This window comes from Pongo pygmaeus, chromosome 10 (genome assembly GCF_028885625.2).
Source record: "Pongo pygmaeus isolate AG05252 chromosome 10, NHGRI_mPonPyg2-v2.0_pri, whole genome shotgun sequence".
Taxonomy (NCBI): Eukaryota; Metazoa; Chordata; class Mammalia; order Primates; family Hominidae; genus Pongo; species Pongo pygmaeus.
Window position 1 is genome coordinate 666,876 of NC_072383.2, and position 25,706 is coordinate 692,581.

The 25,706-nt window shown below is 46.7% G+C and overlaps 1 protein-coding gene across 2 annotated transcripts in view; it reads right to left on the minus strand.

Moving 5' to 3' along the window:
- The window catches only part of NINJ2 (ninjurin 2), a 93,432-nt gene extending 67,978 nt beyond the window's left edge, over window positions 1-25,454 (minus strand). The window contains exon 1 of one of the 2 annotated variants that reach the window (XM_054442619.2): window positions 24,645-25,454. In XM_054442619.2, the coding sequence (XP_054298594.1) occupies window positions 24,645-24,815 (171 nt within the window). In that variant the 5' untranslated portion in view covers window positions 24,816-25,454. Of the gene's footprint in view, window positions 1-13,271; window positions 13,361-24,644 lie in introns of those variants that run through there. The other variant, XM_054442622.2, reaches the window with a different exon arrangement.
- Between the last annotated feature and the right edge of the window lie 252 nt (window positions 25,455-25,706).

The window sequence follows — 25,706 nt, forward strand, 5'->3', positions numbered from 1 at the left end:
CTCTTTGGGAGGCCGAGGTGGATAGATCACCTGAGGTCAGCAGTTCAAGACCAACTTCGCCAACATGGTGAAACCCCGTCTCTACTAAAAATACAAAAATTAGCCAGACATGGTGGCACGTGCCTGTAATCCCAGCTACCCTGGTGGCTGAGGCAGGAGAATCCCTGGAACCCAGGAGGTGTACGCTGCAGTGAGCCGAGATGGTGCCACTGCATTCCAGCCTGGGCAACAGAACGAGACTGTCTCCAAAAAAAAAAAAAAAAAAAAACTTCTGAGGCTGGGCCCAGTGGCCCATGCCTGTAATCCCAGCACTTTGGGAGGCTGAGGCGGGCAGATCACTTGAGGCCAGGAGTTCAAGACCAGCCTGGCCAACATGGCGAAATCCCGTCTCTACTAAAATACAAAAATTAGCCGAGTGTGGTGCCACATGCCTGTAGTCCCAGCTACTCAGGAGGCTGAGGCAGGAGAATCATTTGAACCCAGGAGGTGGAGGTTGCAGTGAGCCAAGACTGCCCCACTGCAGTCTATCCTGGGCGACAGAGTGAGACTGTGTAAAAAAGACTAACCACTTTTGAGTTTTCTACTGTCTGCTAAATCGAGTACACATTCCTTTGCCTGGTTATTTAAAAATCCCCCATAACTCGGCCCCACCCCATCTATCCAGTTGTGATTTCCCCCACACACACCATCTGATCTGGTCAGAAAGGCTTTTGCACTGTCCCAGACAGCTTACTCATTCCTGCCTGTTTCATTCCCAGTTTTCTCCATATTCATTCCTGAATCTGAATTTATTCTTCTTTAACAAAACCAAAAGACCCCACCTTAGGATATTTGGCCAACTATCTCAATTTGCATTTCTCCATCTCCAAGTAATTACCAAGTCACACCTTGATATATATACCTCCCCCAATAGACTATAAGCCACCATGAGTTGAGCACAACTTATGTAAGTTATATCATGCCTCACATAAGTTGTGCTCACTAAATAAATGTTGATTAGTTGCAGTTCTTTTTTTTTTTTTTTTTTTTCCACAGTCTCCCGGGCTGGAGTACAATGGCACGATCTCGGCTCACTGCAACCTCCGCCTCCCAGGTTCACATGATTCTCCTGCCTCAGCCTCCCTAGTAGCTGGGATTACAGGCGCACACCACCACAGCCGGCTAATTTTTTGTAGTTTTAGTAGAGACGGAGTTTCACTATGTTGGCCAGAATGGTCTTGAACTTCTGACCTCGTGATCCACCTGCTTCGGCCTCCTAAAGTGCTGGGATTACAGGCATGAGCCACCACACCCGGCCTAGTTGCAGTTCTTTTTCTTCTACAGTAAAGGCCAAACACACACAAAATCAGTCTCCTCCCAATCCTGACTTGGGTCCTCTAAGTTTAGCAGCACAGAGAGAAAATGTAGAGAACAGTTGTACCTAAGATATTAAGGGGGGATGAGTTCAAGACAAAATAAAATGTTTGCCCAACCCTGACATTTTAAATGCTCATCTGAAAATTGGCACCTCCAGAGTGTTGCCCTCTTCAGAGCATTCAGACCCAGGGCACCATAACATTAAATTCCTTTGTGTTTAAGACATTTCCTCTTAATTCTCTTTCTCTTTGAGGGAATGGCATAAGTACAAGAGGTTGGAAGAAACCATACACTTCTTTTTTAACAAATAGAGACAGGAGCTGGTCATGTTGCCCAGGCCGGTCTAGAATTCTTGGGCTCAGGCTAATCCTTCCCCACTGGCCTGCCAAAGTGCTGGGATTACAGGTGTCAATTACTGCACCCAGTCCCCATATACTTTTTTTTTTTTTTTTGAAACGGAGTTTTGCTCTTGTTGCCTAGGCTGGAGTGCAGTGGCATGATCTTGGCTCACTGCAACCTCCGCCTCCCCGGTTCAAGTGATCCTCCTGCCTCAGCCTCCTGAGTAGCTGGGATTACTGGCACGTGCCATCACATCCTAAGTTTTGTATTTTTAGTAGAGATGGGGTTTCACCATGTTGGCCAGGCTGGTGTTGAACTCCTGACCTCAGGTGATCTGCCTGCCTCGGCCTCCCAAAGTGCTAGGATTACAGGCGTGAGCCACCACGCCCGGTCCCTGTATACTTCTTTAAATGCAATAGAGCAGACATATAGACAAGTGGAATAGAATAGAGCCCCAAAATAAACCCTTGCATATATGGTAAATTGATTTTCAGCAAGGTTTCCAAGACCCCTCGATGGGGAAAGGATAATCTTTTCAGTAAATGGTGCTGGAAAAACTGGATAGTCCCACATACAAAAGAATGAAACTGGACCCTTACCTTATGCCATATGCAGAAACTAACTCAAAATGAACCAAAGACCTAAACTTGAGAGTTAACCCTGTAAAACTCTTAAAAGAAAACACAAGGAACAATCTTCATGACATTCAAGGCACTGGACTTCGCAATGATTTCTAGAATATGCAAAATGATTTCTAGAATATGCAAAATGATTTCTAGAATATGACAGCAAAATCGCAGGCAACGAAAGAAAAAACAGATAAATTAGGTTTCATCAAAATACAGAACTTGTGCACCAAAGGACACTAATAAAAGAGTGAAAAGGGCTGGGTACAGTGGTTCATGCCTGTAATCCCAGCACTTTGGGAGGCTGAGACGGGCAGATCATCTGAGGTCAGGAGTTCGAGACCAGCCTGGCCAACATGGTGAAACCCTGTCTCTCATAAAAACACAAAAAAATTAGCCGAGCATGGTGGCGGGTGCCTGTAATTGCAGCTACTCAGGAGGCTGAGGCAGGAGAATCGCTTGAGCCTGGGAGGCAGAGGTTGCAGTGAGCCAAGACTGTGCCACTGCATGCCAGCCCGGGCAACAGAGCGAGACTCTGTATAAAAATAAATAAATAAATGGGCCAGGCGTGGCGGCTCACGCCTGTAATCCTAGCACTTTGGGAGGCCGAGGCGGGTGGATCACCTTAGGTCGGGAGTTCGAGGCCAGCCTGACCAACATGGAGAAACCCCGTCTCTACTAAAAATACAAAATTAGCCAGGCGTGGTGGCGCATGCCTGTAATCCAAGCTACTCAGGAGGCTGAGGCAGAAGAATCACTTGAACCCGGCAGGCAGAGGTTGTGGTGAGCTGAGATCATGCCATTGCACTCCAGCCTGGGCAACAAGAGCAAAACTGCATCTCAAATAAATAAATAAACAGATAAATAAATAAATAAAAATTAAAAAATAAAAGAGTGAAAAGACAACCTACAGAATGGGAGAAAATATTTGTAAATCGTATTTCTGTTAAGGAATTAATATCCAGAATAGATAAAGAACTCCTACAACTTAACAGCGAGAAAACAGAACAACTCAATTCAAAAAAGGAGAAAGAACTAGGGTAGACATTTCTCCAAAGACACACAAATGGCCAACAAGCTTCATGAAAAAAGGCTCAATGTCACCAGTCATTAGACAAATACAAATCAAAACAAAGTGAGATACAACTTCTTACCTATTAGGATGACTATTTGAAAACAATGAAAGAAGAAAAAAAAGCAAGTTTTGGCAAGGATATAGAGAAATTGAAATTCTCATGCATGACTGGTGAGAATGTAAATGATGCAGCCACTGTGGAAAACAGCTTGGCAGTTCCTCAAAAAGTTAGAGAATTACCATATGACTTAGCAATTTCATTCCTAGGTGTGTACCCCAAAAAATTGAAAGAAAGGACTCAGATACCTATACACCAATGTTAATGGCAGCATATTCACAACAGCTAAAAGAAACAAGCCAGTGTCCATCAGCAGATGAATGGATAAGCAAAATGAGATATATTCATACAATGGAATATTATTCAGGCTAGAAAGGAAGGAAATTCTGGCCAGGCGCAGTGGCTCACACCTGTAATCCCAGCACTTTGGGAGGCCCAGGCTGGCAGATCACAAGGTCAGGAGTTCAAGACCAGCCTGGCCAACATGGTAAAACCCCGTCTCTACTAAAAATACAAAAATTAGCCAGGCGTGGTGGTGCACTCCTGTAATCCTAGCTGCTCAGGAGGCTGAGGCAGGAGAATTGCTTGAACCTGGGAGGCGGGGGTTGCAGTGAGCCGAGATTGTGCCACTGCACTCCAGCCTGGGAGACAGTTCGAGACCTCATCTCAAAAAAAAAGAAGGCCGGGCATGGTGGCTCAAGGTTGTAATCCCAGCACTTTGGGAGGCCGAGGCAGGCGGATCACGAGGTCAGGTGTTCGCGACCAGCCTGGCCAACACGGTGAAACCCCCATCTCTACTAAAAATACAAAAGTTAGCTGGGCGTAGTGGCAGGCGCTTGAAATCCCAGCTACTCGGGAGGCTGAGGCAGGAGAATCGCTTGAACCCTGGAGGCAGAGGTTGCAGTGAGCCAAGATTGTACCACTGCACTCCAGCCTGGGCGACAGAGACTCCATCTCAAAAAAAAAAAAAGAAAAAGAAAAAGAAAAAGAAAAACGTTTACCCCAATTAATGTACCCCAAATGCCATTGGGTAGGGCCTTGCAGAAGGAATGCTAAGTGTGGGCTTTGACACAACCCAATTCTCTGTGGCAACCAGGTGTTGCTGGTTTAGGTTAGTGATTAGTGCTTGGCCTGCTGCATTCCACCTCCTGCAGAGACACCTGTGTGCTCCTGTGTTGTAGCTTGTTAAGGGAGTGTAGACTTGTCCTTCTTGTGTTGAGTAATTTTTCAGGGAGGCTGGAAGAACTAGAGGGTAAATTTCCTCTCTACTCCAGCCAGGGTTTCAGGAGCCAGGCCCATTGCTCCGATATATGCATACATTGTGTTGTTATTTCCTATTAAATCTGATCTTTTCACCCACCACTGAGTATTACACTAGCATTGACACTTAGTTTTTTGTTTGTTTGTTTGTTTTGAGACAGAGTCTCGCTCTGTCACCCAGGCTGGAGTGCAGTGGCGTGATCTCGGCTCACTACAAGCTCTGCCTCCCAGGTTCACACCATTCTCCTGCCTCAGCCTCCCGAGTAGCTGGGACTACAGGTGCCCACCACCACGCCTGGCTAATTTTTTGTATTTTTAGTAGAGACAGGGTTTCACCATGTTAGCCAGGATGGTCTTGATCTCCTGACCTCGTGATCCGCCCACCTCGGCCTCCCAAAGTGCTGGGATTACAGGCGTGAGCCACCGCGCCCGGCCGACACTTAGTTTTAAATCCAGTTTAATATTTTATACACAGTTTCTTGTACTGATTTCCAATTATTTTACCTAAGTCTTGAATTCCCCCACAAAATAACAAACCTCTCGGGAACCATGCTCCACCCTGCTTTAGCACCTATGTTCCCTCCCACATCCAGTACACAGTGAACATTAGATCAGTATCAATCAGTATATGGGAGTATGTAAATAACCTAGTGTATATCCATAGTAAGTCATACTCTGCAACAGTTAAAAATAAAAGGTGGATCTATGTATTCTGACATGGAGAGATTTCCAATTCATATTATTTTGCCCCCAAAAATTAAAGCAATCAGGCACAGTACAAAACCCCTTTATGTAGAAGGAAGTAAAAGAAACAAGGGCCTGGTCCATCTGTTTATTTCCTTCCTCCTACGTACCCCAGTCGCAGACATTTGTTACAGTCTAGTGTGGCAGAACTCAGTAATTTCCTGTATTTTCCCTTTCAAAAAGAACTGTAATTAATGTTAAATAAATGTCTAAGTCAGTTGCCATAGGACTTGCCACAATAATAGTCACACTTACATGGGGCTGTCATTGCTCATAGTGCTTTACATGAATTAACTCATTTAACCCTCACAATAGTCTTATAAGACACTGAGGCACAGAGAGGTGAAGTAACTTGCCCTAGGTCAGGCAGCACAGCAAGGAGGTGGCAGACCCAGGATTCAAGCCTGGACAGTCTAGCTCAGGAGCCTGTGTCCTTAACCTCTATGCTGAAGGTGATCTTCTTTGTTTCTACTTTTTGTGTATGCCTCAGTGATGGCACTCAGAATGCTGTGTAAGAATGAACGGAAAAGAAAAAAAAATCCCCATTCCCACCCTAACCTATGGCTCCATTTATGGACTTGTAGGTTTGAGGTACCTATAAGGAGCTACTGATGCCTTCTGGAAACTATGTGTGGGCTGCTACTGAGAGAACATGACCATTTGCTGTGACTGTGTTAGTCAAGTGATATACATAGATCTCCCCAGCAAGTGCCTCCTGAGGACGGGTTCCAACCCCAACCCTAGATCATATCAAGTACAGCTTCAGCTATTAAGCTGGTTAATGATGGTCCAGGTGTAACAAATCCCACCTGATTGAAAGTGGCAGGGGTAGACCCACTAACTTTTATAGAAACACAGGTACAAACTATAAGGTTCCTAGGATTCTGATTCTTGGCTCTTCAAAGGCCTAAGGAATGAAGATTGATGCCATCTAAAAGCAAATTAGGAGGCTTTGCCCAAGCCCAGGCCCCCGAATAGTGTATTGGAGATGACACTGTGTTTAGTGCTGTTTCAGGTTAAGTCAGCATCCCCCCAGTGTGCCAGACCTACTGTCACAACAATATGTATCCCCAGTTCACACACGGAATGTTTGCTCTCTGGCAGCCAAATGCACTTGGAACTGGCAGTAATGATCTCACAAAAGCAGGAAAGCTGAGCAGTCAGTCACATGATTACCAAGGTACTGAGATGGAAGAACTGGGCATCACTTAATGAAAATATCTTGGCATCTTAGAATCAGAAGTTTCCAAACTTGGAGGCAGTTTAAGAACCATCACATCCAAAGTCCTTGTTTTACAAATGTGGCAACTGAAGCTTTAAAAAAAAGGTAGGCCTCCGGGCTCCTTGCCTGAGCAAAGTTAGTGTAGTTCTTCCAATATAACTCATTCAGACCTCCCTTTCAATGACAGCAGGGCCTTCAGTCCCAACTACAGTCATTAATTCATCCCTGGTACTTAACTTCTATTCCTCCTTTCTTCTTAATGGTCCTTTTTTTTTATTTTGTTTTATTTTTGAGACTGAGTCTTGCCCTGTCACCCAGGCTGGAGTGTAGTGGTGCGATATGGGCTCACTGCAACCTCAGCCTCTAGGGTTCAAGTGATTCTCGTGCCTCAGCATCCCAAGTAGGGCTAATATCTGTATTTTTAGTAGAGACCCCCGTCTCTTCACTATGTCGGCCAGGCTGGTCTTGTACTCCTGGCCTCAAGTGATCTACCCACCTTGGCCTCCCGAAGTGCTGGGATTCCAGGTGTGAATCATGTGCTAGGCCACATTTTTAATTGTTCTGTTTGTGTTTTGTTTACTCATACAGAAAAGGAGAATCATACCCCCATCCCACCACCCCACTCCAACCCCTCCACTGCGGTTCCAACGCTACAGACCGCTCCCAGCTTCAGTCCCGGAAGAACGGAAGGAGGGCTGCAACTTAAGAGACTGGGGTTAGAAGTGATCTTCATAAATTGTTTGCCTTGCCTGTGTCTAGAGTTCTTAAGGTATGGGTCCTCCAGGCGGTTTTCAGGCTGTTCTCTTATGTAACCATGTTTATGAGGTGAAATTATTTGACAATGTGCTTGTACTATTTTCAAATAATGAAAACCAGCCATTGCCCTATTAATGTCTCATCAAAACAAAAACTCTACCTTCCATGTGCAGACTGCTCACTGGTTTTCAAAACTACCGCTTCTCCCTTCTGGAACAGCCCTACCTTCCCACTTGGAAGGGAGCAGGGGAAAGTGGCTGCACTGCGTTGCCTCTCCTGTCTCCCTTCCCTCCCCCCACCCAATCCCCTCCACCTCCTGCTTTGCAGATTCTCTAGGTTGATGTCTACCTTGATCTGCAGGTGGCTTCCAGCTGGAGAGTCTCTGGACAAAAGCAAACCCTACTTTTCTCCCCAGGGTGAAAGGAGTGGGGAGCGGCCATGAGGATGGGAAGAGTGTGCCCCAAATCAAAATGCTTCTCCTGGAAGTCAGGAAAGAGTTCCAGATCACTAGCTCTGATCAGACAGACTCTTGTGCTAAAGAAACAGGCTAGGGCCGGGCGCGGTGGCTCACGCTTGTAATCCCAGCACTTTGGGAGGCTGAGGCGGGCGGATCACGAGGTCAGGAGATCGAGACCATCCTGGCTAACAGGGTGAAACTCCATCTCTACTAAAAAATACAAAAAATTAGCCGGGCGTGGTGGCGGGCACCTGTAGTCCCAGCTACTCGGGAGGCTGAGGCAGGAGAATAGCGTGAACCCGGGAGGTGGAGCTTGCAGTGAGCCGGGATAGCACCACTGCACTCCAGCCTGGGTGACAGAGCGAGACTCCGTCTCAAAAAAACACAGGCTGTAAGGGAAGTCTCTTCTAACACTGCCCTGGAGCTAGGTTATTTCCTAGACTGGCTCAGAAAATATCTGTCTTTGAGGACAATGCCGCTTTAGGGTAGAATCTAGCAGAACACCACCTTTCGACATGGTCCTGGCATGGCCTCCCCTTGCGGCGTGGAAGGCGGCCTGAAATGTGAATCCCAGTTGAGCCATTAACTAGCTGTGGCCTTGAGCACATAACTTTCCTGAACTTCAAGTTTTCTCATCTGTAAGTCGGGGTTAATAATACTTACACTGTGGCCCTAAAAAATCAGAGAGAAAAAAAGTCTATGCAAAATGCCTGCTTCATACAAAGGGCCCAGAAGTGGTAGTTTTGTTTGTTTGTTTGTTTTTGTTTTTGAGGCTCGAGCGCAATGGTGCGATCTGCACCTCCGCCGCAACCTCCGCCTCCCGAGTTCAAGCGATTCTCCTGCCTCAGCCTCAGGGTAGCTGGGATTACAGGCGCCCGCCACCACGCCCGGCTAATTTTTGTATTTTTAGTAGAGACGGGGTTTCGCCATGCTGGCCAGGCTGGTCTTGAACTCCTGACCTCAGGTCCCCCCGCCTCGGCCTGCCAAAGTGCTGGGATGACCGGCGTGAGCCCCCCGCGCCCGGCGCTGTTATTATTAATAACTAAAGGAAGCCCAGGGAAAACTCAGCAGGACATCAAGGATTCTTGTGAGAAAAAAGGAACCGAAATAGCCCAGACTGGCGCTCCCCGGACCCTGCAGCCGGCGGCGCTGCCCACGGAGGGGGCGGGCTGGGAGTGGGGGATCCGGGGGAGACGAAGGTGAAGGAGCTGCGGGGCCGGTTTTGCGCCGGGAAAAGGTGAGAGCGGCCCTGGGCCTCCCGCGGGGGAAGGAAGAGATGAAGCCACGTGACAGAGCTCCAAGCCGGGCCCCAGCGCCGCAGACCGGATGCCGGAAGTGCGCTCGGGGCCGCGCTCCCCCCGCTCCCCGGCCCTGCGCGCCCGCCCGCGTCAGCTGACCTGGCTTCCGCCGGCCCCGCACCCTCGCGCTCCCGGGCCCCGGCCTCCCCCACGCCCCACTCCGCGCCCGCCAGCCCGGCCCTCCCTCCCCAGCTAGGCCGGCCGCCGCGGCCTGTTCCGCCCAGCGCCCGGGCATTCCCGCCATTCCCCCGGGTCGGCCCGCGGGCCACGGCCGCCTGCGGAGCACGGGAACCGTCACCTCCCGAGGACAGGCGCCCTCGCCTCGGGACCCGGCTCCCCTGCTGCCTGCGCCGCTCTGTCCGCCTGGAGCTGCCCAAGCCTCCAGCAAGGGCCACCGAGGGCTCCAGGAACACCCCAGGCCCGTTCTCCCGGCCCACAGCGCCCCACCTGTGACCCTCAGCGACCCTCCCGGGCTGCCCTCCGGCGGCGCGGCTGTCTGGAGGCTCGGCCCCGTCGCAGCCCCGCGGCCTCCCAGCCCGGCGCCGGGTGGGGAGGGGAGGGTGGCATTCCCGAGTCCGCGGAGGGAAGCGTCGCGGCTGCAGTCGCGCCAGCCCTCGGGCCTCCATCCGCCACGCTGCGACGCGGCTCACAAACTAGGGAGGGGAGAAGGGAAGAAACACCCGGTTCGGGAACACGACTTTGTCCCTGGAACTGTGTACATCACGTCCCCTCACTTCATCCTCACAAGACCTGTGGGCCGTGTCGTCATTTTAGGGCTGGAGATGAGGAAGCCGAGGCTCGGAGAGATGAAGCGTCGTACGGCCACTGAGCGGCTGCTTTGCAACGAAGCCAAAGCCAACATTTGTTCTTAGCGGCAGTGGTTTGAGCCACGCCTTACCGCAGCGACTCTGCCATCAGCCAAGAGGTCGCATCTTTTCTGGAACTTGCTCCCCCCTCACATCATGGGAGCAGTCAGTCTACTCTTCCAGTAGAAACTATTTTGTCACTTTTGGGGGGAATCTTGAGTTACCAACTCATCTCTCAGGTCTTAGATTACACTTTCCTTAACCCCACAAGGTGCTCCAGCGCCTCTACTTCCGTTTTTGATAGCCCTTATAATACCATCTATTGCAGTTGCCCATTTCCTTGTCTGTCTCACTCTGCAGGTGGAGTGAAGGTACCTGAGCGCAGGAACCATGGTCTTCACTGCTGCCTCAGCATTAGCTGAAGTGCCATGGGCCGGCTCCCAGGGTGCCAGAGTTTCCCAGGAACACCATTGAGTACCACTGTCTGCAAGTTAAAGTAAGGCAAGAAGGAAAACCAGAAACAGCTGTAAAAACCTGACTTCATCACCTTAATACTGGCCATCATTTATCGAGTGCTTGTTATATAACAGACATTGTTCTCAGTGTGCGAGTGCGGTGTTCTTCGAACATAAATGTGCGTCTGAATCGCAGGGGACCTTGGTAAAATGCAGTTTCTGATTCAGTACCTCTGGAGTGGGGCCTGAGATTCTGCATTTCCAACAAGCTCCCAGGATACTTTGTGTAGAAAGGCTTTGGTGTATTAACTCGATCTTCTTAATAATCCTATGAAATACCACTGCTATTCCCATTTTACAGATGGGGAAACAGAGGTTAAGCGTATATGAACTTACATCAAAATAAATAGACTGCAGGGCAAGGAGGGAGGGGAGAATAGTGTGGGCAGTGTACAATGAAGAAACAGAGTTCTAGGCAGAGGAAAAAGGATTTACAGAAAGCCTGGCATACAGGGCAGGGGGACGGGGCCTGCACACGGGGCTGTTTCACCGTTAGACGTTATATGCACAGTACTTGGGGCTATGGGCTTCCTGAAGGTCCCAAGTATTTGAGACCTGAAAAAAATTTATTGACACCTACATAGGAAAAATGAACATTTAAATTAATAATTCCAAAATTCAAATCATGAATTGTTTCAAAAATTTTACATGATAGAATTCATATTTAGTAAGTGATATGGGTATATTTTAATGCATTTGATTTTAAAAACGAGGTAGGGCCTACCAAGAACAGGCCAAGCCCGGGCCCCAGTGGGTTTGGATATAATCCTGAGGGCAGCTGGGAACCACTGAGAAGCAGGAGAATGTTCTCTGTGGCTACAGTGAGGAGAATGGATTGGAGGGAGGCCAGACTAGAGGCTCAGTGGCTAGAGACCAGATAGGCAGTTACAGCCTTCCAGACTGCGAGACAATCTCTCTTTAGTGCCAAGATTAGCATAAAATCATAGCATTATATAACCCAATTATTCTTTGATTCCTTCGGCCCCAATCTGACTCAGCATTCTAAATTTACTTAAGATCTGGGGACAAGGGTTTTTGGCAAATCCTTGAAGGCAAATGATGTTACAGTCAATCAGTATATGTCTTGAGACAGACAGACATGGATGCGGGCCTCAGTTCTGCTGCTTGCTAGCTATGTGACTGCACAAGTGATTTAACTTCTCTGGGCCTTGGATTCCTTACTGGTAACATGAGCATAATTGATTCCTCACAGAATTAAGTGAGAAAACTATGTATATAGGACTTCTTATGGAGTGGGTACTTAGAAATAAATGGTAGCCGTTATGATTTATGTGCCTTTGTTCTGAAATCTGCTTAAGTTTTCTCTAGGAAGTAACAGAGGGTAGAGTAAATTATTTAGCATTTTCATCAGTCTTCTGAGATAAAAATTATTATCTCATTTTGCAGATAAGGAAAAGGGTTCAGAGATTAGATCACAGCTCTGTGAAGTAGGGGCACAAAGTGGTCAACCTGGAAGAGCTGGACTTTATTTTCCTTGTACTTCTGTCCATGCACTCTCTCCAGCATATTTTCCTTGTACTTCTGTCCATGCACTCTCTCCAGCAGTTGACGTTTGCCCTCTTTGATGGCTCCACAACCAATTTCCCTTAGTCATGGCATGAGTCAGCCTTGAGGGCTGATAGCACACCACCAAATACTCTGCCGTGGCGCCACTAGCCTCCATTTACCTTCTTCTCCAACGTTTTCCAGCCTCCCTAATACCTTGCCCGCCAGTTTTATAGCTTCTGGATTTTCCTTATTAAAGAGCTTGTTTCTGAGACTCAGAACCGCCCCAGACTGGGATGTCTTCCAGAGCACCTCCCTTTCAAGGGAGCAGATAAGTAGGTCACATCGGGATGGCGAGGGAGGAAGCTGACTTCTTATGGGAGGAGGAAAAATACTGCAGGTCACATGGAGAATGGAAAACAAAATAACAGGGTTTCTCTCTTTTCCTAATTCTCTCACACAATCTCACAGGGACAGCCCCCTGCCGGCCACTACTACTGTGATTAGCGTTCTGGAAACAGCACAGGCAAAATACTGATTTCTTGGACCTTGAGGACACTAGTGGCAACTTGAGGATAAGCCTCGTCTACCCTGTGCTCCCCTCCATCCTACCTGCCTCCTCTTCAGGCTACTCCATAGCCCCCGGGATATTTTTTTCTCCTATGTGGTGAAGCGAAATCTCAGCTTTTACAGGAGCTTCCACCTCGTGGACTGCCCCTTGAGGGCCTGAAAGCACAGAGCTCTGCAGGAAAGCTCTGTGGGGCAGGAGGGCGCTGCCCGTGAGTGCCTGGAGCAGCCCAGGATCCCATTTACAGAGACTCCTTTGCAGCAACCGGGTTAGGTCATGAGCTTTGCAAGATTCCTGCTCCCCTTCCCAACCCTAGTGAAGGCAATTCACAACAAGGGGTGTGGGTGAGCTTTAAATTACGTAGATCACTATGAAAACCAGAGAAAAAGAGAGGGACAGAGGAAGGGTGCGGCATTAAAGATCCAATGCTACCAACCCCACCCTGCCCCGCTATCCCTTGGGACTGAGCCCTGTTTGAATCATAACACTGGGCGGTCACATTTCTAGGAAACTGCAGCAGAAGAGGAAAGGTCCTCGTTGTGTGAGTGAGGCTGTGTACAGATTAGGACTGAAAATGTGTATCCGGGCAGACAATTGGTCTCTGGACTCCACACCCGAGGCACAAGACAAGCACACAAAACAAAACGACCAAAGCCTGACCCCTCAAACCTGAGGGTAAACAAACCTGCTTCCCTGGACGAGGGTTGTGGAAACAGGGAGTTCACCTCTGGAGAGGCGCAGGGGTTTTCCATTCTCCTGGCGTGGAGCCTGGTCAACTTCTAGCTCAGAGGCTCGCTGTTCCAGGATACTGGGAGCTCTTTCACAGAAGCTTGGGGGTGATGCTGCAGACTTTGGGCTGGCACTCTCTCCCACCTGACTTCCACATTGCCCCCTGTCCTCCCTACCGTTCCCAAGGCCCTCAAACTGTTCAGGGGTGCCAGGCCCCTCTGTTCCTTCTCTTCCACCCCTGTAGAAGGCATATTCCCCCATCCCTCAGGTGTCTGTGCCCAGGTGCCCCGTGGGAAAGCCGACTCTTGCCTTCAGTAGCTCTCTTCCCTCTCCTGAGATGCAAGGCTGGGTGACAGGAGAGAGACATTCATCTTCACCTGAGCCCTTCATTATGCTTAATCTTTCTAGTGGGGGTGGGCCTGTCACACACGTCTCTTTCCTAGGTTGGAGTAATCCCAAAGCACCTCTCATCATAGTGGCTGTAAATCCCACAAGTATGTGGCATGCACATAGTAGCAGTGACAGTGTGGTGGTGCCCCACACTGAAACAAGAAGTTTGGACTTGAGAGGCTTAGAACCTTTGTCTTCTTAGAAAGTGACTGGCAGCTCCTCCTCCCTGGCATCTGCTCCAACCTGGGCCCCTTGATCTGCTGACATCTCTGCGTGACTCGGTGCGTTGCTTACTCCAGGTCTAGTGCAGGTGCTACAGGACTACCTGGGAGAAAGGAGCCAGTCTTGAAGTCTCCATTTCCCCCGTACATCGGTCACTTATGGATTTAAGTGAGGATTCTAAGACCTTAGTGTGCATCGGGGTCACCAGGGGGCTTGTGAAAACACAGATTGCAGAAACCCTCATCTCCAGGGTTTCTGATTTGGTGGGTCTAAGGATTTGCATTTCTAACAAGTGATGGGGTGCTGCTGTTCCAGGGACCACATTTGAAAACCACTGAGTTTGAGTATAGCAAAAAGAAAACCTAGGTTTCAGTCCTGCCGTGCCGCTTCCAGGTTCTGTGGTCTTGTCTTTGACCTTCCTGAGCTCACGTCTGCATCCATTAATGGTGTAGTAATGACCACTGGGTAGTTGGGAGGGTTCGTTTGCATCGTGTGTGTGAAAGACCCTTTCACTGTGCATGGCAAATTGGATACATCAATTAGTCAACAAATACATTTTTTTTTTGGATGGAACTTCACTCTTGTCACCCAGGCTGGAGTGCAATGGTGCGATCCTCGGCTCACTGCCACCTCTGCCTCCTGAGTTCAAGCAATTCTCCAGCCTCAGCCTCCCAAGTAGCTGGGACTATAGGCGCCTGCCACCACACCTGACTCATTTTTTTTTATATTTTCAGTAGAGACAGGGTTTCATCATATTTATTGGCCAGGCTGGTCACGAACTCCTGACCTCAGATGATCCGCCTGCCTTGGCCTCCCAAAGTGCAGTGATTACAGGCGTGAGCCACTGGCGCCTGGCCTAACAAATACGTATTTATTGAGTAGTCTTTCTTATTCATTAGATACCCTGCCCAATGCCATGAAGATTCTAAGACCCAGTTAAACATCACACGTCTCTGGACCTCGATTTTTTCCTCTTTAAAACAAGGGCTACACCCGTTCATCGGGGATGAACTGACCGAATGAATGGCCGTGTTCATGAGTGTTCTCTGCTCTGCAGAGGCACCTGGGCTCTCAGACGGAGGTCCAGGAAAGGCCTGGGCAAGGAATAAAAAATTTGGCTGTCACCTGCAAATCTAACCACCCCATGCCCCCCATCAGAGTTGAACTTCTACACAGGACCTGGAAGGCCTATTAGTCTAATAAACCAAATTTGGCCTTCAGGGTCCATCATGATCTGATTCCAACCTACCTTTATAATCCTATTTCTCACTTTTCTCCTCCATTCACCTTAGAGTCTAAACAAATGTATCTACTCATCCTTCCCCAGATATGCCCTGTGTTTTCCTGCCTCCAGCTTTTTGTTCACACTGTTTTCAGCACTAGAATACTCTTGCACTAGTCAAAGTCCTATTCATCCTTCGCAGCTCATTCAATGACTGTCTTTTCAAAGAAGTCATCCCAAATCCATCCATCTATCTATCTATCTATCTATCTCAAGTGATTTTATCTTTTTCTTTTTTTTTTTTTTTTCCCGAGAGGGAGTCTCTGTCGCCCAGGCTGGACTGCAGTGGCGCGATCTCGGCTCACTGCAACCTCTGCCTCCCGGGTTCAAGCTATTCTCCTGCCTCAGCCTCCAGAGTAGCTGAGGCATGCGCCACCACACTCGGCTAATTTTTGTATTTTTAGTATTTGTATTTACTAAAATACAAAAATTTAGTAAATTTTGTATTTTTTTGTATTTTTAGTAATTTTGTATTTTAGTAGATGCCTGTATTCCATGTTTGTCAGGCTGGTCTCAAACTCTTGACCTCAGGTGATCCACCCACCTTGGCCTCCCAAAGTGTTTGTTGGGATTTACAGGTGTGAGCCACCGCGCCTAGCAGGGATGTCACATTTCTAATCTTGGAGCATATTCAGATACAAAAAATAAGAGTTGTCCTATGTAAAACTATTAAAAAGTGGAACAGCCACTTAAAAGGAGATGCCTACTTATACACGATAGTCATGTATAAACTGTTTATTTTTTATGGTAATCAGAAACAGTGAATAAATGTGTGTGTGTGTGTGTGTATATATATGTATATATATAGTAGCCCATGAAATCTACTCATTTGCATATAGGCACACCTGCTTCTCTAATTTTCTTTTTTAAACTACACGTTTTTTCTATTCTAAATATATGGGTTAGTAGAAAATGTGCAAAGGAAATAAAAAGTGAAAAGTAATAGATGAAAATAAATCATTCATAAACCCATAATCCAGAAATAACTAGTATTAACCTTTTGGTTTATTTTTTCCAATAGTTTTCCTACACATATTTATTCTATATGATTTTTAAAGGAAATTGAGATGAAGTGTTTATGAGCTTGTGTATCTTACTTCTTTAACCTAACACGATTAGCATTTTGATATTCCCTTAAGTATTCTTCCAAAACATATTTGTTCCATATTTATTTGCAGATGTATCAAACTTTAACCATTTCTTCATTATTGGACTCTCCATTTTTTGTTATGAATAATATTTCAGTGAACATCTTTGCATATCTAAACACAACTTCGATCATTTTCTTAGGCTGATTCTAGAAGTGAGATTAGTAGTTTTTTTTTTTTTTTTTTTGGAGGCGAAGGATAGAGTCTCACTTTGTTGCCCAGGCTGGAGTGCAGTCGTGTGATCTCAGCTCACTGCAACCTCCGCCTCCCAGGTTCAAGCGATTCTCATGCCTCAGCCTCCTGAGTAGCTGGGATTACAGGCGCTCACCACCACACCTGGCTAATTTTTATATTTTTAGTAGAGATGGGGTTTCACTATGTTTCCCAGGCTGGCCTCAAACTGAGCTCAGGTGATGTACCAAAGTGCTAAGATTATAGGTGTAAGCCACTGCTCCTGGCAAGTCATTTTAAAATCTCTTGGCCAGGCGTGGTGGCTCACGCCTGTAATCCCATCACTTTGGGAAGCCAAGGCGGGCGGATCACAAGGTCAGGAGTTCGAGACCAGCCTGGCCAACATAGTGAAACCCTGTCTCTTCCAAAAATTGCAAAAATTAGCCGGGCACTACTAAAAATACAAAAATTAGCTGGGCATGGTGGCACGTGCCTATAATCCCAGCTACTCAGGAGGCCGAGGCAGGAGAATTGCTTCCACCTGGGAAGCGGAGTTTGCAGTGAGCTGAGATTGTGCCACTGTACTCCAGCCTGGGTGACAGAGCAAGACTCCATCTTAATAAATAAATAAATTTATAAATAAATAGATAAAGAGATAGATATTCCATGTTTATGGATAAGAGGACTCACTCTAGATTCAAACAATCCCAATCAAAATCAGCTGTGAACATCAACAAACTAATTGTATAGTTAGTTTATACAGAGGAGCAAAAGACCCTCAGGGCGCGGTGGCTCATGCCTGTAATCCCAGCACTTTGGGAGGCTGAGGCGGGTGGATCATGAGGTCAAGAGATCGAGACCATTCTGGCCAACATGGTGAACCCCCATCTCTACTAAAAATACAAAAAATTAGCTGGGCGTGGTGGTGGGCACCTGTAGTCCCAGCTACTCGGGAAGCTGAGGCAGGAGTATCACTTGAACCCAGGAGGCGGAGGTTGCAGTGAGCCAAGATTATGTCACTGCACTCCAGCCTGGAGACAGAGTGAGACTCCGTCTAAAAATAAAATAAAATAAAATAAAATAAACCCAAAAGGTGACAAAATACTGAAGGAGAAGAACAAAGTCAGAGGACTGACACTACCCGACTTCAAGAATTACTGTAAAGCAGCCAGGCACGGTGGCTCACACCTGTAATCCCAGCACTTTGGGAGGCGGAGGCTGGTGGATCACAAGGTCAGGAGTTCGAGACCAGCCTGGCCAAGATGGTGAAACCGCATCTCTACTAAAAATACAAAAATTAGCCGGACGTGGTGGCAGGCCCCTGTAATCCCAGCTACTCGGGAGGCCGAGGCAGGAGAATCGCTTGAACTTGGGAGGTGGAGGTTGCAGTGAGCCGAGATTGCGCCACTGCACTCTAGCCTGGGTGACAGAGCAACACTCTGTCTCAAAAAAAAAAAAAAAAAAAAAAATTACTGTAAAGCTACAATAATTAAGACAATGTGTTTTGGGCAAAGAATAGACAAATAGATCAATGGAACAGAATAGTGAACCCAGAAATAGACCCAACTGATCTTTGATAAAGGAACAAAGACAATACGATGTAGCAGAGGTAGACTTTTCAACAAATGGTGCCAGAATAACTGGGCATCCACGTGTAAAAATATGAATGTAAACACAGACCTTACACCCTCTACAAGAATTAATTCAAAGTGGACTATAAACCTAAATGTAAAATGTGAAACTATAAAACTCATAAATGACAATATAGGAGAAAATCTGGATGACCTTGAATATGCTTACGACTTTTCGTATACAATACCAAAGGGTACAATCCATGAAAGAAATAATTAATAAGCTGGATTTTATTAACATTAAAAACTTCTCCTTTATGAAAGACAATGTCTACAGAATGAGAAGACAAGCCACAGACTGGGAGAAAATGTCTGCAAAAGATGCATCTAATAAAGAGTTGTTATCCAAAACAGACAAAGAATCTTAAAATTCAACAACAAGAAAATAAGGCCAGGCGCAGTGGCTCACACCTGTAATCCCAGCACTTTGGGAGGCTGAGGCGGGTGGCTCCCAAGGTCAGGAGTTCGAGACCAGCCTGGCCAACATAGTGAAACCCTGCCTCTATTACAAATACAAAAATTAGCCGGGCATGGTGGCGGGCGCCTGTAGTCCCAGCTACTCAGGAGGCTGAGGCAGGAGGATCGCTTGAACCCGGGAGGTGGAGGTTGTGGTGAGCCGAGATCGGGCCACTGCCCTCCAGCCTGGGTGACAGAGTGAGACTCCTTCTCAAAAAAATAAATAAATACATAAATAAATAAATAACCCCACTAAATATGGGCAAAACACCTGAACAGCCACCTCACTAAAGAAGATGCAAAGGTAGCAGATAAGCATGTGAGAAGATTCTCCACATCTTATGTCACTAGGGAAATGCAAATTAAAACAAAAATGGGATATCACTGCACAGCTACTAGAATGGCCAACATCCAGAACACTGACAATACCAAATGCTGATGAGAATGTGGAACACCCATTCATTGCTGGTGGGCATGCAAAACAATATAGCCATTTTGGAAGACAGTTTGGCAGTTTCTTCCAAAACTCAACATAGTCTTACCATATGATCCAGCAATTGCAATCCCTGGTATCTTCCCAAATGAATTCAAAATTTATGTTTACACAAAAACCTACACAGTCTTTTTTTTTTTTTTTCTTGAGGCAGAGTCTCACTCTGTCACCCAGGCTGGAGTGCAGTGGTGCGATCTCAGCTGGCTGCAACCTCCGCCTCCTGGGTTCAAGCGATTCTCCTGCCTTAGCCTCCCGAGTAGCTGGGATTACAAGCACCTGCCATCATGCCCGGCTAATTTTTGTATTTTTAGCAGAAGTGGGGTTTCACCATGTTAGCGATAGCCAGGCTGGTCTCGAACTCTTGACCTCAAGTGATCCGCCCACCTCAGCCTCCCAAAGTGCTGGGATTACAGGTGTGAACCACTGCGCCCAGCCAGAGTGGCTTTATACAGAATGGACATAATGCCAACACTTGGAAGCAACCAAGATGTCTTTCGGTAGGTGAATAAAATAAACAGTAGTACATCCGGACACTGGAATATTATTCAGTACTAAAAAGAAATGAGCTATCAAGCCATGAAAAGACATGGAGGAAACTTCAATGCCATTACTGAGTGACAGAAGCCAATCTGAAAAGGCTACATATCGTATGATTCCAACTATGTGACACTCTGGAAAAGGCAAAACAAAAAGTCAGTCATTGCTAGGGGTTGAGAGGGGAAGGAGCAATAAACAGGCAGAATGCAGAGGATTTTTATGGCAGTGAAACTTCTCTATTATACTAATACTATACTATACTATACTGTACCGTACCGTACCATACCATACTATACTATACTATTCTATACTATAGCGGTGGAAACATGTTATTACACATAGAATGTTTAACACCAAAAGTGAACCCTCATGTAAACTGTAGACTTTGGGTCATAATGATGTGTCAATGTAAGGCTCATCAGTTGTAAAAAAAAAAATGTACCATTTTGGTGGAGGAAGTTGATAATGGGGAGTCTATGCATGTGGGGTGAGGGGCTATATGGGAGGAGGAAGTTGATAATGGGGAGTCTATGCATGTGCGATGAGGGGCTATATGGGAGATCTCTGTGCCTTCCTTCTCAATTTTGCCATGAACCTAAAACTGCTATTATATATACAATTGCTATTCTCTCTATATATAACTGCTATTACATATTATATTATATTATATTATATTATATTATATTATATTTTATTTTATTTTATTTTATATATAATATATAATTGCTTATATATGTCTTTAAAAGCAAAAAAACAAACAAACAAACAAACAAAAATACTCCCAGAGTACTTTGTCTATAGACCTTCTTCTATTCATAAGTATTTTTACCTCCGCTCCCATCTCATTCTATCTGTATCTTGTTATACTTAACCTGAGCTATACTGAATTTGCATTCGGTATGGACAAGTCTTAGTTCCTCTTTTAGCAGATCATCTTCACATTTCCATCAACATGCAGCACAGGTGGGAAAAAAGGGGCCAATAACTGAATCTGCCTGGGGAATCTGGAAGCCCAAGAGGAGCTCCATTTTGAGAAGGAGCCAGGCTAGGGGCTTAAACTCTGTACTTGTGGGTAGGGTTGCAACGTTGGCTCAAAGGGGAAGAAAGGGATTATCCTCAACCTTTCATACATCCAGACTCTGGGAGATGAGCAGGCTTAGCTCCCTGGCAGGGCTACCAGTGAAGGCAGGGAGAAGGGCAGAGGCTTGGAGGCCACAGTTACAGGCTGTAGAAGAAAAGGAGTAGCTCCAGGCATCCACCTGGTGAGGCCACCTGCCCTGAGTGCTGTGTGCCACTCTTCACAGCCAGCTGTACTGCTGCTACCCATCCCAGTCTCACAGGTCTTGACCTGGAGGCACATCTGCAACACTGATTATAGAGGCCCAAGTTAATGTTATTTTAGATTAGAGTTTCCCAAACTTCAGTTGTGCCATGTTCAGGGTTTCAATGTTTCAGTGCAGTAGTAGGTGTGGGCACACACACCTGTGATCCATGTCACCCAAGGCTGCCGTACTCCTGAACAGGTCAGACAGAAACAGTTACTGAGACATTGAGGGTATGCCCAGGTCATGTGCAAGGGCTGCATAAAGGTGTCAAAAAACTTTCTGCCACTTACTTTAGGCTCATCCTAAGCAATACAAATGTTGTAATTGCCTGGACATGTGGCTCATGCCTGTAATCCCAACACTTTGGGAGGCCAAGACAGGAAGATCACTTGAGCCCAGCAGTTAGAGACCAGCCTGAGCAACACAGTGAGACCCCAATCACTAAAAAAAAAAAAAAATTAGCTGGGCATGGTAGTGCACATGTGTGGTCCCAGCTACTTGGAAGGCTGAGGCAGGAGGATCACTTGGGTCCAGGAGGTTAAGGCTGCAGTGAGCCGAGATTGCACCACTGCACTCCTGCCTGTGTGACACAGCAAGAGCCTGTCTCTTAAAAAAAAAAAAAAAGGAATCACAGGTCTGATAAGTTGTTATGCTCTTTCTTTCTTTTTTCTTTTCTTTTTCTTTCTTTTTTTTTTTTTTATTGAGACAGAGTCTTGCTCTGTTACCCAGGCTGGAGTGCAGTGGCACGATCTCAGCTCACCACAACCTCTGCCCCCAGGGTTCAAGCAATTCTCCTGCCTCAGCCTCCTGAGTAGCTGGGACTACAGGCGTACACCACCACACCTAGCTAATTTTTGTATTTTTAATAGAGACAGGGTTTCACTATCTTGGCCAGGCTGGTCTGGAACCCCTGACCTCATAATCTGCCCTCCTCAGACTCCCAAAATGCTGGGGTTACAGGCGTGAGCCACGTAGCCCAGCCCTGTTATGCTCTTTCTAATGAATACTGAAACTATAAAGATGACCAGCTATGGTGGCTCACACCTGTAATCCCAGCACTTTGGGAGGCCGAGGCTTGTGGATCATTTGAGGTCAGGAGTGCAAGAGTAGCCTGGCCAATATGATGAAACCCTGTCTCTACTAAAAATACGAAAATTAGCCAAGTGTGGTGGTACATGCCTATAATCCCAGCTACTTGGGAAGCTGAGGCAGGAGAATCACTTGAACCCAGGAGGCGGAGGTTGCAGTGAGCTGAGATTGTGCCACTACACTCCACCCTAGGCGACAGAGTGAGACTCCGTCTCAAAAAAAACTGTAAAAATAAACATTATAATAAAAAGTTGTCAGCCATTGATAGTACCTTTACCACCCATTGGTGATAATTGTACCACGTTCTGGGGAAACATTGTTTTAACTAAAGAGTGTTATTGTTTTGTTTTTAGAGATAGGGTCTGGCTCTGCTGCCCAGGCTGGAGTGCAATGGCATGATTGTAGCTCACTGCAACCTTGAACTCCTGGCTTCAAACAATCCTCCCACCTCAGCCTCCTGAGTAGTGGGGACTACAGGTGCACGCCACCATGCCTAGCTAATTACTTTTAAATTTTTAATAGAGATAGGGTCTTGCTATATTACCCAGGCTGGTCTCTAGCTCTTGAGCTCAAGTGATCCTCCTGACTCAGCCTCCAAAATGCTAGGATTACAGGCGTAGGCCACTGTGCCCAGGCAAAGGTGGACAGTAAATTGTAGAAAATAATGGATAACCTTCTGAGCAAAGGAAGATGTGAGTAAGACACAAGAATTAAATAGCATATTAGAAGAGAGTGAATGACAAATGAAGAGGAAGTACACTAACACCTCAGTTACCTGCTAGAGATACAGACATTCATCAAGCCTAGCCAGTCATTTCCTTCTTCCTCCCACCACCTCTTTCCTTCTGAACCTCTGGTTCAGATGCAGAGTCCTTAGCCTGTAACTCTGGATTGTTCAACCCATCAGCACATAAGAAACTTGCTCTTCTGAGAATGAAAATAAGCAGCAAAGCAATTTCCTTAACAACCAAGGATCTTATAGAGGTAAGAACTAGAAATAAGAAGAAAACACACACTAGGGACAGAAGACATGGACTGGAGGTCTTGGGCCAATTAAGTGACCTTATTCCTATCTCAGAGCCTCTCCAACTCATGGCTTCCTTAACTCATTCATTTAACAAATGTTTTCTAAAGCACTTACTGTGTACCAAGAGTTGCCTCATGCACTAGGGCTGCAGCAGTGAATAAAACAGGGGAGCCCTGCTCTCAGAGATCTTGTGTCCTAATGACAGGCAATACATACTAAATAAATAAGCAGTGTAACTTTAGGTGGTGAGCAGTGCTATGAAAGAAATTAAACAAATGATAAAGATGAATTGGGGAGGAGGCATCCTGTAAAGAGGTTGGTCAGAGGAGGGCTCCCTGGGGAAGTAACATTTGAGCTGAGACCTGAATGTACTAGGAAGGGCCAGCCACGAGATAAACCAGGGAAAGAAGGTTCCAGACAGAGGGACCAGCAAGCCTTGCGGTGGGACCGCTCTCGGGGCTGGCTGCCAATCCAGGAAAACAGCACTGGGTATGCAGTTGTACTAGGTGAATGGTTTTCACACAGCACACCAAGCAGTCCTACAAGTTCCCTGGTGGTGTCTCAAGGGTGGAGGGGCCAAGGACAGAGACTCTGCCAGACTCACGCCACCCTGCCCAAAACACACACAGAGAACGAGGGAGAGAGAGAGAGAGAGAGACGCATGCACATACTCTGCTTCAACAAAACAGCTCTTCTTTAATCTCAAGTATATATTGGGTGGCTGCTTAAGATTTTGTTTGAGGACCAGGTTCAGGGATCAGAAATTCTTGATCTCAAAAGTCCTTTTCCACACTTTGATTCTCTGCAATGTTACACAACCTCAGCAGTGGTCATAGAAGGGTTCGTTCTATTCTATCCATTGGCAGGGAGTCAGAGAGTGCAGCTCCCAGCAATCTGGCTCTCCTCTCACCGTAATATCCCACCCTTTCCCTTCCAGCAGTGGACTGGAACCTCTGATGCCTTCCAAGCCCATCCCAGCTACAGAGGGACACACATCTCTGCCTCTTCGTAGGAGATTAGACTGATTTCCTTTCCTTGCACTGTCCGAATGAGACGCTTTCTGTCCGACACAGTAGAGCTTTGTGAAGATAGCCAAGAAACGGCTCAAGTTTTTCCAACCTGTAAAATGCAAAGTTGGCCAGCTGCCTCTCTTCCTAGCCTCAAAACTCATATCTTTCCTGTCTCCAAAGAACTGCCCGGCAGCTCTAAGAGAAGTCTCTACTGTCCTGGGGCTTGGGGAAAGCACTGCTCAGAATGTGAAATCATTTTCTGGTAATACGGATCTAATTAGCTCTTTGACTGACAAGAGGAAGCAGAGGCCAAAAGGGATTTAACCAATCTGTTTTTCAGATATTTCAAAACGAGTGAAGAACCAGATAGGGAAACAGAGAGAAAGAGAAAATAAAGAGACAAAGCCTAGGGAGCATTTGGAGAAGGGGGTGAGTAAGAAAGAGAATGGGGAGGGAGAATACCAAGTGACTAAAGTATCAATCCTCTGTTCTTCCAGCTTCACCTCTACTCCCAGTCTCCCCTCTGCTCTCTTCCAGAGAGAACTTACTTGAAGGTCGATGTTTTCTCTTGCTGATTCCATCTCGCTGCCCTCAAGTCCCTTCACACGCACCGGGTGCCGGGAACAGACTGCGTGGGCTCCTCCAGGCTCCGCCGTCTGAGTCTCTGCTGCTTTCTTCGGGTGGGAGAGAGCACACAGCTGGCGGGACAGACCTGCCATTCATCCCTCTGATGTGGGATGCTCGTCTTGGCTGCAGCCCCTGGGGGAGGTGTGCACATGCACACACGTGTGAGTGTATGTGTGTGCACATGCACACACGTGTGAGTGTATGTGTGTGCACATGTGTGTGCTCCAGGAGGTGGCACATGGCGCCTTTTGAGTTGGTAGTGACAGCATCATTTTCACGAGTGGCTCCAGTGACCTTCCAGTCCCAGCGGAGCTGTCTGAGGTCACCCAGCCTGCTTTGAGCTAGTAGCTTTACGACTGGCAAAGAAATCCTGAGTATTTATCAAGGAATTTGAAAAACAGCCTGAGGACCACGCCGTCTGACTTCACCGCTGAGTATGGTCCCCAGTCGCCACGGGTGGAGTGACCTCCAGCACAGTCTCAATACTGAGGCAGTGGGATTTCTGTTGTTCTTTGCTTTGTTCCCTATACCCCTAAAAGTTTTTTTAAAAATTGTAGTTTACCTAATAGGCTCCAAAGCATAGGCTTTGTTCTGCAAAGTGAGTGAACAATACGTTTTTATTGACGGATTGTTTGATTCCTTCAACTCCTTAGAGGGAGCAGGGAGTAGTACCTTCGAAGCCTGTTTATGCAAGTAGCGGTATTCTCCCTACTTTTAAAATAAAATTACCAGGAGTGAGTCTTTTTTTAGAAATTTTTTTTTCTCTCCTGTTTACCTTAGAACCCAAAACTCTTCTGACTTGTTCCTGAAGCAAGCTTTAAACACAAGCTTGTGCACGTGTGGGTGTGGGGATGTCTGTAGACGTGCATGGCAGGGTGTTAACCTGTAATCCAATTCAGGGCTTAAAGAGGTGCGGGCAGGAGGAAGACAGGCAGAGTCACACGTTTACCCTCACCACATTCAAATGTAAAAAAAAAAAAAAA